Source organism: Triturus cristatus, chromosome 6 (genome assembly GCF_964204655.1).
Source record: "Triturus cristatus chromosome 6, aTriCri1.1, whole genome shotgun sequence".
Lineage (NCBI taxonomy): Eukaryota > Metazoa > Chordata > Amphibia > Caudata > Salamandridae > Triturus > Triturus cristatus.
This window is the reverse complement of record NC_140589.1, coordinates 1,769,308,810-1,769,326,382: the sequence shown is the minus strand read 5'-3', so window position 1 is coordinate 1,769,326,382 and position 17,573 is coordinate 1,769,308,810. Positions and strand designations below refer to the sequence as shown.

Genomic DNA, 17,573 nt, shown 5'->3' with positions numbered 1-17,573 from the left:
GGCCTTCAAAAGAGGGTGTCCCGTGTGGGAAAAATGCACCCTGGTCAGTAGAAGCAAATTATAGACGCACCAAGCTCATAACTGAGCCCTGAGATTGCAAGAACAAACACGAAACTCCAAACACGAGGAGAAACTTCAGACTCAAGGTGAGTGGCTAGAGTAAGACTAAGCTACGGCAATACATAGTTGGACACAGAAATGAAGCCAGAAGCTTCAGATGGAACTACAGTGGAGGAAGTGAGATGACGTAGGCTCCATCATGAAGTTGAAGGTGGCTAATCAACCTAGTTGGAAAGCCCTTCACTATTTGCATTACCTGCCAGGAGGAGGCAGTAATTATTATCAAAGTGGAGATTAGGCACTACATAGTATACAGAAGGCTGGATTACACACAAAAGGAAGCCGCACAGCACAGTTGCAAAGAACACAGACTCCTATGAACTAACAAAAAAGGATCAGTTGCTGAAAGTCTGGCAACCAATGTGCTAGTCTTACAGAAGGCCTGGAGGTCATGAAGGAAGTCATAGAAGATGATCCTGAGCTTCTAAAGGTACAGATTGCAGATTGATGACTAGGAATGGAATGAAATAAAATGATAATTCTGAGAACAGGCACAAAAAGGTACAGATTGCAGATTGATGACAAGGAATGGAATGAAATGATACCCCTGAGAACAGGCACAAAAGAACCGGAGACTCAGTCATCCAGAAAAGGAACGAGTAGGGCACAGAACATCACAGGAAGACTCCAAGAGTAACAGTTTGAATCCATACTGTGGTTAAGATTCGCTGTAACCAGCAACCAATTAACTTGGGACGCCATTGTTCTCAGTGATGCCATATGTGAGCACCAAGAGTAATTCAGGGGAGGGGGGGGGGGGGGGGTGGGGGGGTTGCCATAACTGGCCAGCTGCAGGTTTTAATGGTATGTTTCCCAAACCACTTCAGTTTAAATGATCAGACTGTGTGTTTGAACCTTTGCTTACCCTGTCTCACTGAAGAAAATATATGACTATTGGACTTACATACTTGTGTAACGATACATCTGTAAAGAGACATTAGTTAGTGATAGATTCCTTACCTTAGAATATCCCCAGGCGTCAGACTGGATCCGGAAAGTTTTCGTCAGCAGTACCCCTGCGCGTCGGTAGGCGTTGTCGTCGTACGGCTCCGCATATGTCATTGGCGTCGTAGTCGCCGAGATGACGTTGCTAGAGCTACTTAGACGCGCCCACGCATGCGGACGTCAGTTCTGTACACGACTTTCCGCGCCAGGAACGCAGAGCCATGCAAGATACTGACCACTGGTGCATTGAAACTAGGGCCGTGAAAGGGATGACCTTAACCTTAGAAATCAGTACGCAGAACGGGGAGGATGGGTGGGGCGGTAAGGAATCTATCACTAACTAATGTCTCTTACAGATATATCGTTACACAAGTAAGTAACTTGTGCATCTGAAAGAGACACGTTAGTGATAGGTTCCTTATCTTAGAATAGATACCCCAGCAATACCAACCCCGGTGGTAGGTCTGAGAATCAAGCTCACACCAGAAAGTCACGGAGAACAGAACGGCCAAAGAAGCCATCTCTCCGGACTGGACTGTCAAGGCAATAATGCTTAGTAAAAGTGTGCAGCGAGGCCTACGTGGCTGCCTGACAGATGTGTTACAGGGGGACACCACGTCCCAATGCAGTAGTAGCTGCTGTCGCCGTGGTAGAATGGGTGTGCAACCCCACCGGGGTTTTTTTTTTAGCCAGAGAATAAATCTGCTTTGATACACAAGACGACCCAGCGGGAGAGAGTCCTCTTGTGTACAGCCCGGCCTTTCTTGGTGCCTACGTAGACAACAAAGAGCTGGTCATCCACCCGGAGCTGTTGTGTGCGATTCAAATAAAATGAAAGCGCACATTTTGGGTCCAGACGATGGAGCCTCTCTTCCTCCCTGGAAGGGTGCAGAGGCGGAGAGAAAGTGGGCAAGGTGATAGTTTGCCCAATGTGGAAGGCAGTGACAACCTTTGGCAAGAAGGAAGGACGAGTGCGGAGCACAACCTTGTCCGGATGAACCGACAGAAAAGGAGGCTTACAGGAAAGAGCCTGGAGCTCACTCACGCGCCTAGTGGAGGTGATGGCAACCAGGGAAGCAGTCTTCAAAGTTAATAAACGAAGAGGACAGTTGTGAAGCGGCTCAAAAGGAGCGCACTTCAGAAAAGTAAGCACCAGATTCAAGTCCCACTGCGGCATCACAAACGAAATAGGAGGGAACAGGAGAGTAATGCCTTTGAGAAATCTATTAACAGGTGACTTGAAATGAGAGGGCTAATCAGGAAGCCCGAGAAAAACTGAAATTGCAGAAAGGTAGCCCTTAATAGTGCCCAGAGCAGAGCCCTGCTAGGCCAGAGAAAGAAGGAACAAAAGGACCTCTGAAAAGGGGACAGAAATGGGATCCTCAGACTTTGCTGTGCACCAAGCCACAAATCTGTTCCACCTGCAGGCGTATACCGATTTAGTGGAGGGACGCCTGGCTGCCAGAATGACATCACAGACTTCAGGAGGCAAGTCAAATGGAATCAACTGTCGCCGCTCAATCTCCACGCATGTAAGTGGAGGCTGGACAGGTTCAGATGAAGGACAGTCCCCTGTTGCTGCGACAGAAGATCCTCCTGAAGAGGAATTCGGATCGGGGAATCCATGCTCATACGGAGTAGCTCGGGATACCAAACTCTTAGATCCCAGTCCGGGGCCACAAGAATGACTTGAGCCCAGTCGCGCCCGATCTTCTTCAGCAATCTGGGTAGAAGTGGTATAGGCGGAAAGGCGTACAATAGACCACAGCTCCACTCGTGACGAAAAGAGTCTCCGAGCGAGTGCCGCCTTGGAAACTCCAACGCGCAGAAGTGATGACATTGCACGTTCTCCTCGGTGGCGAACAGATCTAACCAAGGCTCTCCCCACTGTTGAAAGAGACCTTGCACCACCTCCGAGTGAAGACGCCATTCGTGAACCATCAAAGAAATGCCTTGACGTTGCAGCCATGTCCAGAGGCGTAGAGCCTCCTGACATAGGGTCCACGACTCTACCCTGCCTTGTTTGTTGCAATACCACATGGCAGTGGTGTTGTCCGTGAACACGTGCACCACCCTCCCCTTGACAGAGGGAAGGAATGCCTTCAGTGCAAGAAGGATCGCCTGAAGCTCCAGAAGATTGATATGGAGCCGGGACTCCGCCGGAGATCAGAGGCCTCTGATCTCCGCCGCTCCCATGTGGCCACCCCATCCCAGGAGGGACGCATCCGTCACCACTGTGTGCTCCGGCTGGGGAAGGGAGAGGGAGCTGCCGCTGACCCAATGCTGATTCGTTAGCCACCACTGCAATTGTTGTGCAGTGCCCTCTGAGATCTAGACGTAGTCGGACAGGTTCCCCTGATGCTGCGCCCACTGGAACTTCAGGTCCCATTGCAGAGCCCGCATATGCCATCTGGCATGGTTGGTTAGCAGGATGCAGGAGGCCATGAGGTCCAGCAGCCTCAAGGTCATCTTGATCGAAACCCAAGACAAGGGCTGAAAGATCGGAATCATAGCCTAAATGTCCCAGACTCGCTGTTCAGGAGGATAAACCCGAAACTGCGCCGTGTCCAGAACCGCTCCGATGAAGAGGAGCTTCTGAGAGGGAATCAGGTGCGACTTCAGCACGTTGATGGAGAACCCCAGCAAATGCAGGAGGACGGCCATAGTCTGGAGGTGGGAGAGGACTGTTTGGGGCGAGCCCGCCTTCAACAACCAGTCGTCGAGATAGGGGAAGACAAACCCCTGATCTGCGCAGATGAGCTGCAACCACCGCCATCACTTTGGTGAACACCAGAGGGGCGCTGGTAAAGGCCAAAGGGGAGCACAGTGAACTGAAAATGCTCCTGCAGGTAACGCCGGTCGGCCGGCAGGACGGGGATATGAAAATACGCATCCTGCAGGTCCAACACTACCATCCAGTCTTGCGGGTCGAGGGCAGACAAGACCTGAGCAAGTGTGAGCATCTTGAGCTTCTCCTTCCGGAGGACGCGATTGACGTTCCGAAGGTCCAAGATGGGACGTAGGCCTTTGTCCTTCTTTGGAACCAAGAAGTAGTGGGAGTAACAACCACAACCTACTTCTGGCATCGGAACGTGCTCGATGAACCCCTTGGCCAAGAGGGCCGTAACTTCCTGCTGGAGAAGTGCCAAGTGATCCCCCGACATGCGGTGAGACTGAGGTGGCATGGCTGGGGTGGTTGTCTCAAAGGGACGGGAGTAACCCCTTCGGACAATTTGCAGAACCCACCTGTCTGATGTGATGGCGCTCCAGTGGTGGAGGTGATGGCGAATCCTGCCACCCACTGGCGTCTGGTGGGCCTGAAACACCGGACTAGGAAGGCTTGGAGGCAGGGGCAGCAAGGGGGGGGAAGGGAGGGACTGACCTGCATTCTAGCCCTGTGACCCGCCTCTACGGGTCCCACGTCCGCGGCTGCGCTGGGACTGTTGCTGCGCAGGCTTGTGGCTCTGAAACGAACGCGCTTGGGCGCCCCTTCCCTGACCACGAAAGGAGCGAAAAGCAGAAGCGGAAGGAGTCCGTGTAGCCGAAAGGCCTAAAGACTTGGCTGTAGCCCGCGAGTCCTTAAAACGCTCCAATGCGCAATCCGCCTTAGCGCCAAACAGGCGAGTGCCATCAAAGGGCATGTCCATCAATGTGTTCTGGACATCCCCAGAAAAGCCAGTCGTTCTCAGCCAGGCGTGGCGGCGTAGCGCCACTGTCGTGGAAATCTCCCTGCCTAGCGAGTCAGCAGTGTCAAGACCACAGCAGATCGTAAACTTGGCTGCGTCTCTCCCCTCAGCAATAGCTTGGGAGAGTACTGTCCGAGCCTCCACCGGACACTGAGGCAGCACCTGCGCAACCGTATCCCACACAGAATGGGAATAATGGCCCAAGAGACATGCGGTGTTCACAGCCCACAGTCCTGAACTGACAGAAGAAAAAAAAATCTTCTTCCCAAACTGCTCCAGTTTCGTGGATTCCCTGTCCGGTGGTGGGGGAAGGGAACACGCTCGGGGATGCAGAGGCCTGGACAACCAAGCTCTCAGGGGTAGGGTGTTGGGAGAGGAAAACGGGGTCACCCGGAGCCGGGCGATGGCGTCTGGCCACGTTCTTATCCACAGGAGCACCTGTGTTGGGCCTGGACCAGGTGCCCAAAAGAACGTCCGAGAGTGCATCATTAAAGGGCAGCAGCGGCTTCATTAAAAGAAGACGCCGGCCGAAGCACCTCTGTCAGGAGGTTAGTCCGGACGGCCACAGTAGGAAGCTCGAGGTGGAGAGCCTCGGCTGCCCTACGCAACACCATAGAGTAGGAACCACCCTCCTTCGTAGCCACGGTAGAAGGAGACAGTAAGCCAGGTTCAGGAGTATAATCCTGGTCACCTGCATCCCCCGGATCCTCATCCCAGTCCGGGTCTAACTCGCATTGTGCTATGAGAAGGTCTTCAGACCCCTCCCAGTCCTCCCCGTCCTCCACAGCCTGCCGAACAGGTGGTACATAAGGAGGTGGGTGAAGAAAGGGAAAGAAATTCCTAAACGGCGTCGGAATCGGCATCGGTCAACACCCTTCCGGCCCCGTCTCCACGTCGGGGAGGAGGCCAGGGACGGCGTCGGCCGTCGCCAGTGGCGGCGCCGTCGATGGTGGAGGTCGTACTGGGCCAACCGACATGAACGGGGATCCATGCGGGTCTCTCAGCATCGAGACCGAAGTCGTCGATTACGTCGGGGCCGGCAATGTCGAACGAGGACCCCCAGTCAGGCCCCAAAAGCACACCGGCAGGGCCGGAGGGTCCAAAGACACGTGCGATGGCTGACAGGAACTCCTGCAGCTAGGCTGGAGTCATCGATGGACCCGGAAAGGGCGGGTAGGCCATCGGCAACAGCGGAGGCTCCGCCGGAGCCGCAGGGGCGGCGCCACCTGCACCCTCAGCCACGTTGCGCGACCGGCTAGGCGAAGAACGACGGCGCTTCTTCGACTTATTGTGCTTCGCCTTACCTGACTCCGGGTGCGAAGACTCGGAATGGTGGTGATGGCTCCGCGGCCGGTCCCTCGACCTCCCACGGGACCGGGACCTTGAACGGCGCGGAGCCGACTCCCGGGCCTCTAGCCAGTTTCGGGACAGCTCCCGCAAAGTTTTTGTAGCCATGGCCCTGCAGTGGGAGCATAACTTGGAGTTGTGGTCGCGCCCCAGGCAGTAGAGACATTCGCAGTGCGGATCCGTCACCGACATCATGCGGGGACAGGACGCGCAAGACTTGAAACCGGGCATCCCTATGCACCTGGAGTGGAAGTATTAAAAAGAAAGTGACAAAAGTCCCAAAAAGCTCAGTCAAAAAATGACTGGGGGTACCGCTCTCTCCGGATCTGCGCTTGCTGGCGCGGAAAAAGAACTGACGACAGCGCGCGTGGGCGCGTTTAAGTAGCTCCAGCGACATCATCTCGCCGACTACGACGACAACGATGTACACGGAGCCGAACGACGACGCCCAACGACGTGCAGGGGTACTGCTGCCAACAACTTTCCGGATCCAGTCTGACACCTGGGGATATTCTAAGGTAAGGAATCTATCACTAACGTGTCTCTTTCAGATCAGCAATGCATTAGTTAACTTACTCAAATAGCATTCTCAAAAGGCAGCAAGAGAGGGATCTGCATTCTAGTCACATGTGCTTCCTATAGTAAAAGTGTGTAATGAGGGGGTAGGACAGATTGGTCAATGAAGACAAGAATGTGAGTAAACTGAGATTGAGGATATTGCTGCATCTAAACTTTCTGAAGGCACTCCAGAAACACACCCTTCCATTTTGTGTGAAAGAAGCCACCACCTCGACGCTAGATCCAGTGCACCCATCAAATCTCAAGTGCTCGCACAGAATCTTTCCTCTCTTAGCTTCTCTTCGGTGGAGTGTGCCTGCTACAGTCTGCTAGATATGATGGGCAAACAGTCTATTGTTCTTCGGGGTAGAAAAATCTAACCCAGCAGACAGAGAGAAGAAGATAACTGCATAAACAGTTATATTTTTATGTACTACAGTGCAACAAGATAAATACATTGATCTATTGGTTTTCGTTTGAATATAGGTCATAAAGGTGTCCAACACAAGCAAGGATGCTAGCGTGAAACGACTCTAATTTTCATAAACTTCGCCACTGCATTTATGTTATCCAAGACTACAATCCTATATTAGGCAATTACATTGTGGTCTTTTTGCGGACTTCTTCCACTCATGGAAAAGTTTTCTTCAGAAAAAAATGGCTTCTCATACAAAACCTCAGAGTGCAACAATTTGCAGGTGACATAGGTGGATCTCCGGCTAGGCAGCAATCACAATGAAAAGAAATGTAGGTTATAAAAACAAGCTTTCCTCTGAAGCATACTCCCATAGAGTAGAGTTACTATCAGTCACTGCAGGCCACAGACCAGTAGAGAGAAGCTTGCCTTTATTAAACGAACCTTACCGGCTTGATCTTTAAAGCATTTTCATCAATACTTGCTGACTGCACCATAATTCGTGGAACAGGCTGCAAAAGAGTAGACACAACATTTCTTAATATGAAATAAGGGCATGCCTACTGCTAAAGAGAACATTAAGACACTAAGCATGAAAATGGCAACATTACAGTCTATGTTAGTGTTACCCAAACTGTAGGTCGCGCACCGATTGCTGGTGAGTCGTGAAAGTCCAAGCAATAGATCAAGGAATCTTAAAATTCTGTATTTATCTTGTCACATTCGCTGTGCTATAAAGACACAGGTCAAATGGTGGGCATGTCTTCGGTCAAATTGCTGCTTATATTGTAACATGGAGATTGGTGTTTATAAACTCTCACTTTGCAGTCAGAGAGAGAAAAGTAAAGTGACTTATGAGACAATCTTGCTGGGGTACATAGAGTATGAAAGGAATTGATGGAGGGTGTCATTTTTTCTAACACACAACAAAATGAAATCACTTCCTAAAAACGGTCACATCTCCCCCATCCTTTATCGTCTGCATTGGTTGCCTGCAAAGCAGCGCATTCAATTTAAGGCACTCTGCCTCATCCATAAAATTCTCTACTCCTCGGGCCCTAAAATTCTGCAAAATCTAAGTTCTTTATATGTCCCTACCCGGGCTCTTCGTTCTGCAGATCTGCTCCTGGCCCACATTCCTAAGATCCGGAGGAGTAGAGCAGGAGGTCGATCTTTCAGATATTTGGCCCCGAAACTATGGAACACAATCCCGCTCGAAGCTCGTGTTATCACGAATCATTTGTTTTTCGGGCAGAGAATTAAGACCTGGCTATTTGCCACTCTTTAGCCCGACTCTGTGGCTCATCCTACCATTGGCCTGGTTGCTGAGTATCTAGTCCGTCTGCAAAGCGCTGGGACGCCCCGTTGCTGGGGTAGCCATGCGCTATATAAGCCACCTTAACATAACATAACATAATTGTAAATTAACTGTACACATTCAGCAGTTAGGAAAGCCAAAATTATTTTTTGTAATTCTGAAGTGTGATGTAAGCAAAGATTTTAATGAACAAGTTACTTACCTTTGGTAATGCATTATCTTGTAGAGACTATCTAGCTGCAGATTCCTTACCTTTGAATTTCCCAGGCGTCCGGCTGCATCTGGAAACTTTTGCTGAGCAATGCGCCTTGAGCGCACACCGTTGGGTGGCTCCAATCAGCTCTGCTAGATGTCGTCAGCGATGACGTTGCGTTACCTATATTGGCGCTCCCAGGCACTCAGACGTCAGTACTTTTAGTTTTTTCCACGCCAGAAGCGCAGGGCCAGAAAGTAACTGGCGTAGTTGTGTGCAAAACTTAAGCTCTGAAAAGGGGGAGTAACCGTAGGCCTACAAAATTGGTTCGCAAAGCGGGGAGGCATGGGATGGGCAGTAAGGAATCTGCAGCTAGATAGCGTCTCTACCAGATAATACGTTACCGATGGTAAATAACTTGTTCATCCGAGTGATCGCCGGGATGATGTTGTGGCAGCTACTTAGACGCCGCCCTTGAGCATTGACGTCAGTTCTGTACACAAATTTCTGTGCCAGGAACGCAGAGTCATGCAAGATACTGACCACTGGTGCATTGAAACTAGGGCCTTGAAAGGGATGACCTTAATCCTAGAAATCAGTTTGGAGAACGGGGAGGATGGGTGGGACGGTAAGGAATCTATCACTAACTAATGTCTCTTACAGATATATTGTTACTGAAGGTAAGTAACTTGTGCATCTGAAAGAGAAACGTTAGTAATAGATTCTTTACCAACTCCCGTGGTGGGTCTGCGAACCAAGATCACACCAGAAAGTCACTGATAACAGAACGGCCAATGAAGCAGTCTCCCTGGATTTGGCTGTCAAGGCCATAATGCTTAGTAAAAGTGTGCAGCGAGGCCCACGTGGCTGCCTGACAGATGTCTTGCAGGGGGACACCACGTCCCAATGCGGTAGTAGCTGCCATCGCCCTGGTGGAATGGGCGCGCAGCCCCACTGGAGGGTCCTTTTTAGCCAGAGAATAACAGGCTTTTATACACAAGACAACCCAGCGGGAGATAGTCCTCTTGTGGACAGCCCGGCCTTTCTTGGCACCTACGTAGTCAACAAAGAGCTGGTCATCCACCCGGAACTGTTGTGTGCGATTCAGGTAAAATGAGAGCGCACGTTTTGGGTCCAGACGATGGTGCCTCTCTTCCGCTCTGGAAGGGTGCGGAGGTGGAAAGAAACTGGGCAAGGTGATAGTGTGCCCGATATGGAAGGCAGTAACAACCTTTGGCAAAAAGGAAGGACGAGTGCGGAGCACAACTTTGTCCGGATGAACAGACAGAAAAGGAGGTTTACAGGAAAGAGCCTGGAGCTCACTCACGCGCCTAGCGGAGGTGATGGCAACCAGGAAAGCATTCTTCAAAGTCAATAAACAAAAAGGACAGTTGTGAAGCGGCTCAAAGGGAGCGCACATCAAATACGTAAGAACCAGATTCAAGTCCCACTGTGGCATCACAAAAGGAATAGGAGGGAAAAGGTGAGTAAAGCCTTTGAGAAATCTACTTACAACAGGGGACTTGAAAAGAGAGGGCTGATCAGGAAGCCTGAGAAAGGCTGAAATTGCAGAAAGGTAGCCCTTAATGGTGCCCAGAGCAGAGCCCTGCCGGGCCAAAGAAAGAAGGAACAAAAGGACTTCTGAAAGAGGGGCAGAAAGGGGATCTACAGCCTTTGCTGTGCACCATGCCACAAATTTGTTCCACCTGCAGGCGTATACCGATTTAGTGGAGGGACGCCTGGCTGCCAGAATGATATCACAGACTTCAGGAGGCAAGTCAAATGGAATCAACTGCTGCCGCTCCATCTCCACGCAAGGAGGTGGAGGCTGGACAGGTTCGGGTGGAGGACCGTCCCCTGCTGTTGCGACAGAAGATCCTCCCAAAGAGGCAGTCGGATAGGGGGATCCAAGCTCATACTGAGGAGCTCAGGATACCAAACTCTTCGAGTCCCGTCCGGGGCTACAAGAAAGACTTGGGCCCGGTCGCGCCTGATCTTCAGCACTCTGGCTAGAAGTGGTATAGGCGGAAAGGCGTATAATAGACCGCAACTCCACTCATGACGAAAAGCGTCGCTGAGCGAATGCCGCCTTGAAACTTCAAACGCGCAGGTGATGACATTGCACCTTCTCTTCGGTGGCGAATAGATCTAACCAAGGCTCTCCCCACTGTTGAAAGAGACCTTGCGCCACCTCCGAGTGAAGACGCCATTCGTGATCCATCATGCACCTGCGGCTGAGTTTGTCCACCTTGGCGTTCACAGAACCTGCCAAGTGTTGAACCACCAAGGAAATGCCTTGATGTTCCAGCTATGTCCAGAGACGCAGAGCATCCTGACATAGGGTCCACGACCCCGCCTTGCCTGTTGCAGTACCACATGTCGGTGGTGTTATTTGTGAACACCTGCACTACTCTCCCCTTGACAGAGGGAAGGAATGCCTTCAGTGCAAGTAGGATCGCCTAGAGCTCCAGAAGGTTGATATGGAGCCTGGACTCCTCCGGAAACCAAAGGCCTCTGATCTCCGCTTCTCCCATGTGGCCGCCCCATCGCAGGAGGGACGCATCAGTCACCACTGTGTGCTCCGGGTGGGGAAGGGAGAGTGATCTGCCACTGACCCAATGCTGGTTCGTGAGCCACCACTGCAATTGTCATGCAGTGCCCTCCGAGATCTGGACGTACTCGGACAGGTTCCCCTGATGCTGCACCCACTGGAACTTCAGGTCTCACTGCAGAGCCCGCATATGCCATCTGGCATGATTGATCAGCCTCAAAGTCATCCTGACCGAAACCCCGGACAAGGGCCGAAATATCGGAATCATAGCCCAAATGTCCCGGACTCGCTGTTCGGGAGGATAAACCCGAAACTGTGCCCTGTCTAGAACAGCTCCGATGAAGAGGAGCTTCTGAGAGGGAATCAGGTGCGACTTCAGCACGTTGATGGAGAACCCTAGCAAATGCAGGAGGTCGGCTGTAGTCTGGAGGTGGGAAACAACTGCCTGTGGCGAGCCCGCCTTCAACAACCAGTCGTCGAGATAGTGGAAGCATGAAACCCCTGATCTGCGCAGATAAGCTGCGACCACCGCCATCACTTTTGTGAACACCCGAGGGGCGCTGGTAAGGCCAAAAGGGAGCACGGTGAACTGAAAGTGCTCGTGGCCTACCGTGAACCGCAGGTAACGCCGGCAGGACTGGGATATGAAAGTAAGCGTCCTGCAAGTCCAACGCTACCATCCAGTCTTGCGGGTCTAGCGCAGACAAAACCTGAGCAAGTGTGAGCATCTTGAACTTCTCCTTCCGGAGGGAGCGATTGACGTTCCCAAGGTCTAAGATAGGACGCAGGCCCTTGTCCTTCTTTGGAACCAGGAAGTAGTGGGAATAACAACCATGACCCACTTCTGGCATCGATACGCACTCGATGGACCCCTTGGCCAACGGGGCTGCAAATTCCTGCTGGAGAAGTGTCAAGTTATCACCCGACATGCGGTGGAACTGAGGGGGCATAACTGGAGGGGTAGTCCCTTCGGACTATCTGTAAAACCCACCTGTCCGAAGTGATGGTGCCCCAGTGGCGTTTGATGGGCCTGAAACACCGGACTAGGAAGGTTTGGAGGCAGTGGTGGTGGTGGACTGACCTGCCCGCTGGCCCTGTGACCCACCTCAGCGGGTCCCACATCTGCGGCTGCACTGAGACTGTTGCAGCGCAGGCCGGTGGCTCTGAAACAAACGTGTTTGGGTGCCCCTTCCGTGGCCACTAAAGGAGCCAAAAGCAAAAGCCGAAGGAGTGTGTGTGGCCGAAAGGCCCAGGGACTTGGCTGTAGCCCACGAGTCCTTAAAGCGCGCCAACGCACTATCTGCCAAAGGGCATGTCCATCAGAGTGTTCTGGACATCCCCTAAAAAGCCAGTTGTCCTCGGCCAGGTGTGACGGCGTAGTGCCACTGTTGTGGAAATCGCTCTTCCCAGTGAGTCAGCGGTGTCCAGGCCACAACGAATCGTGAACATGGCTGCATCCCTCCCTTCAGCAATAGCCTAGGAAAGTACCGTCCGGACCTACTCCGGACACTGAGGCAGCATCTGCGCCACCGTATCCCACACAGAGTGGGAATAATGGCCCAAGAGGCATGCGGTGTTCACAGACCGCAACCCTGAACTGGCAGAAGAAAAAATCTTTTTCCCAAACTGCTCCAGTTTCTTGGATTCCCTTTCCGGAGGTGCGGAAGGGAATGCACTCGGGGACGCAGAGGCTTGGCCAACCAAGCTCTCAGGAGTAGGGTGTTGGGAAAGGAAAATGGGGTCGCCCGGGGCCCGGGCGATGGACCACGTTCCTATCCACGTCTGAAAGTGCGTCATTAAAGGGCAGCAGCGGCTCCTCAGAGGAAGCCGCCGGCTGAAACACTTCTGTCAGGAGGTTAGTCCTGATGGCCACAGTAGGGAGCTCGCGGTGGAGAGCCTCGGCTGTCCTACGCAACACCACTGAATAAGTACCACCCTCCTCCGTAGCCATGGTAGAAGGAGACCGTGCACTAGGTTCTGGAGAAAAATCCAGTCCACCTGCGTCCTGCAAATCCTCTGCCCAGTCTGGGTCTAACTCGCATTGGGCTGCTAGAGGATCTTCAGACCCCTCCCAGTCCTCCCTGTCCTCCGTAACCTGCTGGGCAGGCAGGAAAGAAGGAGGAGGATGGAGAAAGGGATAGAAATTCCCCATCGGCCTCGGAATCGGCATCCATCGACACCGGTCTGGCACCGTCTCCATGTCGGGGTGGAAGCCGGGGACGACATCGGCCGGGGGCCGGATGATGCCGGCGGTAGACGTCGACGGAGGTCGTACAAGGTCAACCGACGTCGGCTGGGATCCATGCATGGATCCATGGGGGTCTCACTGCGCCGAGGCTGGAGCCGTCGACGATGCCAAAGCCATCGAGGAAGAAGGACGAGAACCCCCAGTCGAACCCACGGGGTCCGAAAGCACGCCGACGGGCCATATAGGTGAGCCATGGCTGGCAGAAAGTCCTGCAGCTGGGCCGGAGTCGCAGACGGACCCGGGAAAGGCGGGTAGGCAGTCAACAACTGCTCAGGCTCGGCCGGAGCCATGGGGTGGCACCACTCGCACCCTCAGCCATGTTGCACGACAGGCTAGGGGAAGGCGAAGAGTGATGGCGCTTCTTCGACTTCTTGTGCTTCGTCTTACCTGATTCCGAGTGCGAAGACTTCGTTGAACGATGGTGGTGGTTCCGCGACCGGTCCCTCGACCTCCCATGGGACCGGGACATTGAACGGCGCGGAGCTGACCTCCGGGCCTCAAGCAACTTTCAGGACCGCTACCGCAAAGTTTTCGGAGCCATGGCCCGGCAGTCGGGGCACGACGAGGGGTCGTGGTTGCGCCCCAGGCAGTAGAGACACTTGCGGTGTGGGTCCGTCACCGACATCATGCGGGGACAAACTTCGCAAGATTTGAAACCGGGCATTCCTACAGCACCAGGAGTCGCTAGACTAAAATAAAACAGACAAAAGTCCCCAAAAACTGAGTCTAAAATTGACTGGGGGTACCGCTCTCTCTGGATCTGCGCTTGCTGATGTGGAAAAAGAAAGAACTGACATCAGTGCGTGAGGGCGGAGTCTAAGTAGCTGCCGCAACGTCACCCCGGCGATCACAACGCCTACAACGGACGCAGAGCTGCATGACGCCACCTTCCGACGCGCAGGGATACTGTTCACGAAAGCTTTCTGGATACAGTCTGATGCCTGGGGGTAATTCTAAGGTAAGGAATCTAACACTAATGTGTCTCTTTCAGATTGTCCCGGCAGTAGTGCTTGGCAAACGTGAGCAAGGATGCCCACATTGCCACTTGACAGATGTCCAGGACAGGGACACCCCCGAGCCAAGGCTGTAGTTAGAGCCTTTCCCCTGGTGGAATAGCCCCTTAATCCTCAGGGGGCTGCTTCTTAGCCAGGGCATAGCAGATCTTAATGCAGAGAACGACCCAGCAAGAGATGGTCCTTTTCTGCACTGCCCGCCTCTTCTTAGTTCCCACGTACACTACAAACATCGGTCATCCACCTAGAACTCTTGTGTGGTCACGGTAGAACGAAAACGCGCTTTTTGGATCCAGTAGGTGGAGACGCTGCGCTTCCTTAGAGGGATGAGGGGGAGCAAAGAAGGTGGGCAGTGTGATGGATTGACCCAGATGGAATGGGGTCACAACCTTTGGCAAAAATTACGCCCGGGTGCAAAGCACCACTTTGTCTGGAAAAAAGATCATGTAGAGAGGTGTGCAAGACAGCGCCAGCAACTCACTCACCATTCGGGCAGATGTAATCGCCACTAAAAAGGCTGGCTTGATGGTAAGCAGCCGGAGGGGACAGTTGTGTAAAGGCTCGAACAGAGCACACATAAGATAGGTGAGGGCCAAATTCAGGTCCCACTGCAGCAAACAAAGGGTGTGGGCAGAAACAAAAGAGCCAACCCCTTCAGAAACCTATGTACAATTGGAGACCTAAAGAGAGAGGGTTGGTCTAGCAGCCGCTAAAAAGGGGATAGAGCAGAACAGAAAGGTAACCATTGAGAGTACCCAACGCAGAGCCTTGCTGGGCAAGGCTTAAAATGAACAGAAGAACAGTGGAAAGAGAAGCAGAAAGAGGGTCAATAGACCTTTCTGTACAGTATAACACAAATTTCTGCCAACGGCAGGCATATACCGTCTTAGTGGCGGGCAGCTTGGCTGCCAAAATAACGTTGCATACTTCAGGAGGAAGGTCAAAAGCCATCAACTGCCACCGCTCAATCTCCATGCATGGAGGCGCAGAGTTAACAGATTTGGGTGGAGGACCCTCCCATGCTGCTGTGACAGAAGATCCACCTGAAGGGGAAGCCTGATTGGAGGACCAATGCACCTTTTCAGAAGCTCTGGATACCAGACTCTCTTCGCCCAGTCAGGAGCCACACAAATGACTTGGGCTTGGCCATTCCCGATCTTCTTCAGAACCCTGGGCAGGAGTGGTATGGGTGGAAAGGTGTACAGCAGGCCTGAGCTCCACTCATGACAAAAGGCGTCACCGAGCGATAGCTGCCTTGGAAACTTCAGCACACAGCATTGCTGACACTGAGCGTTCTCTTTGGAGGTGAACAAATCTAACCAAGGTTCTTCCCACTAGCTGAAAGAGACCTTGCGCCAGCTCCGACTGGTGACGCCATTTATGATCCGCTAGGCATAGACAGCTGAGTTTGTCCGCCCTGGCATTCAGCAGGGTTATGCCCTGCTGTTCCAGTCATGTCCAGAGACGCAGGGCATTTCGACAAAGGGTCCATGACCCCACCCTACCCTGCTTACTGCAGTACCACATGGCGGTGGTGTTGTCCGTGAACACCTGCACTAACTTCCCTCTGTCAAGGGGAAGAAGTGCTTTAAATTTTTCGAATCGCTCGAAACTCCAACAAATTTATGTGGAGCCCCTACTCTGCCAGAGACCAGTGTCCCCTGATTTCCACCTCTCCCAAATGGTCGCCCCATCCAAGGAGTGACACATCTTTCACTACTGTGTGATCTGGTTGGTGAAGGGAGAGGGGTCTGCCTCTGACCCAATCGTGGTTCATCTACCACCACTAAGTCTTTTGCCGTTTCCTCCGAGGTCTGAACCACATCAGAGAGAGTACCCTGATGCTGCGCCCACTGGAGCTTCAGGTCCCACTGCCGAGCCCACATACGCCATTTGGCGTGATTTACCAACCAGATGCAGGAAGCCATGAGTCCCAGCAGCCTCAGAGTCATTCTCACCGAAATCCAGGATAGAGGCTGAAACATCGGTATCATAGCCTGAATATCGGCTGCTCGGGAGTATAAGCCAAAAACTGCACTGTGTCCAGACCAACTTTGATGAAAGGGAGCGTCTGAGAATGAGTCAGGTGTGACTTTGGCACGTTTATAGAGAACCACAGCGAATGCAGGAGGTTGGCCGTAGTCTGGAGGTGGGAGACGACAGCCTAAGGTGAAGGCGCCTTCAACAGCCAGTTGTTGAGATAGGGGAAGACTGACACCCCTGATCTGCGCTGATGAGCCGCAACCACCGCCATCCCCTTGGTGAACACCAGAGGAGTACTGGTAAGGCCGAAGGGGAAAACTGAAAGTGTTCAAGGCCTTCCTTGAACCGCAGGTAATGGCTGTTGCCCAGCAGGATGGGGATGTGAAAATATGCATCCTCCAGGTACAACGCTACCATCCAGTCTTCTTGGTCTAGAGCAGACAAGACCTGAGCTAAAGTGAGCATCTTGAACTTCTCCTGCTTGAGGAGGAGACTGACGGTCTAAAGATCTAAAATGGGCTGCAAACCTTTGTTCTTCTTTGGAATCAGAAAGTAGCGGGAATAACAGCCACTGCCAACTTTTGAAACCGCGAACCTCTCTATAAGTCCCTTGGCCAAGAGAGCTGTAACAATTTCAAATGATCATCCGTCAGCCGTTCCTGATTTGGCACAATGGGGGGAGGAAAATAAAGGAAAGGCAGAGATTAGCCCTACTGAATGATTTGCAAGACCCACCTGTCCGATATTATGGACCACCAGTGGGAGAGATGATGATGGATTCTCCCGCCAACTGGAGTGGTGTGGTGTGGTTTTGCAGAGTCAGATTAGGAGTGCTTGGAGGCTGTGGCTGCTGACGGCAGGGTGGTCGACGACTTCTGAATTCCATTTCTAGGTCGGAATGAACCGCGTCCACGTCCCTGCATGGCTTGGGAAGCCTGCGCAGGATGGTGGCTGAGATAGGGCTGACACGGCTGGAAACCCCTTCTGTTGCCGCAAAAGGTAGACTGGTCACGAGGAGTAGAAGAGAGGCCCAAGGATCTGACCATAGCTTGAGAGTTCTTGAACCTTACTAGGGCCAAATCTCCCTTTTCCCCAAAAAGACGGGTTCCATCAAAAGGCGTGTCCATCAAATTTGCCTGAACCTCGCCCTAGAAGCCAGTTGTCCTAAGCCAGGTGTGGCGCCTCAAGGCCACTGT

At 52.5% G+C, this 17,573-nt stretch overlaps 1 protein-coding gene across 1 annotated transcript in view; it reads right to left on the bottom strand.

Moving 5' to 3' along the window:
- KIF13B (kinesin family member 13B) overlaps window positions 1–17,573 on the bottom strand; it is a 712,974-nt gene that overhangs the window by 34,902 nt on the left and 660,499 nt on the right. Inside the window, exon 38 of the mRNA XM_085613040.1 lies at window positions 7,521–7,583. Coding sequence (XP_085469166.1) covers window positions 7,521–7,583 — 63 coding nt within the window. The remainder of the gene's footprint in view (window positions 1–7,520; window positions 7,584–17,573) is intronic.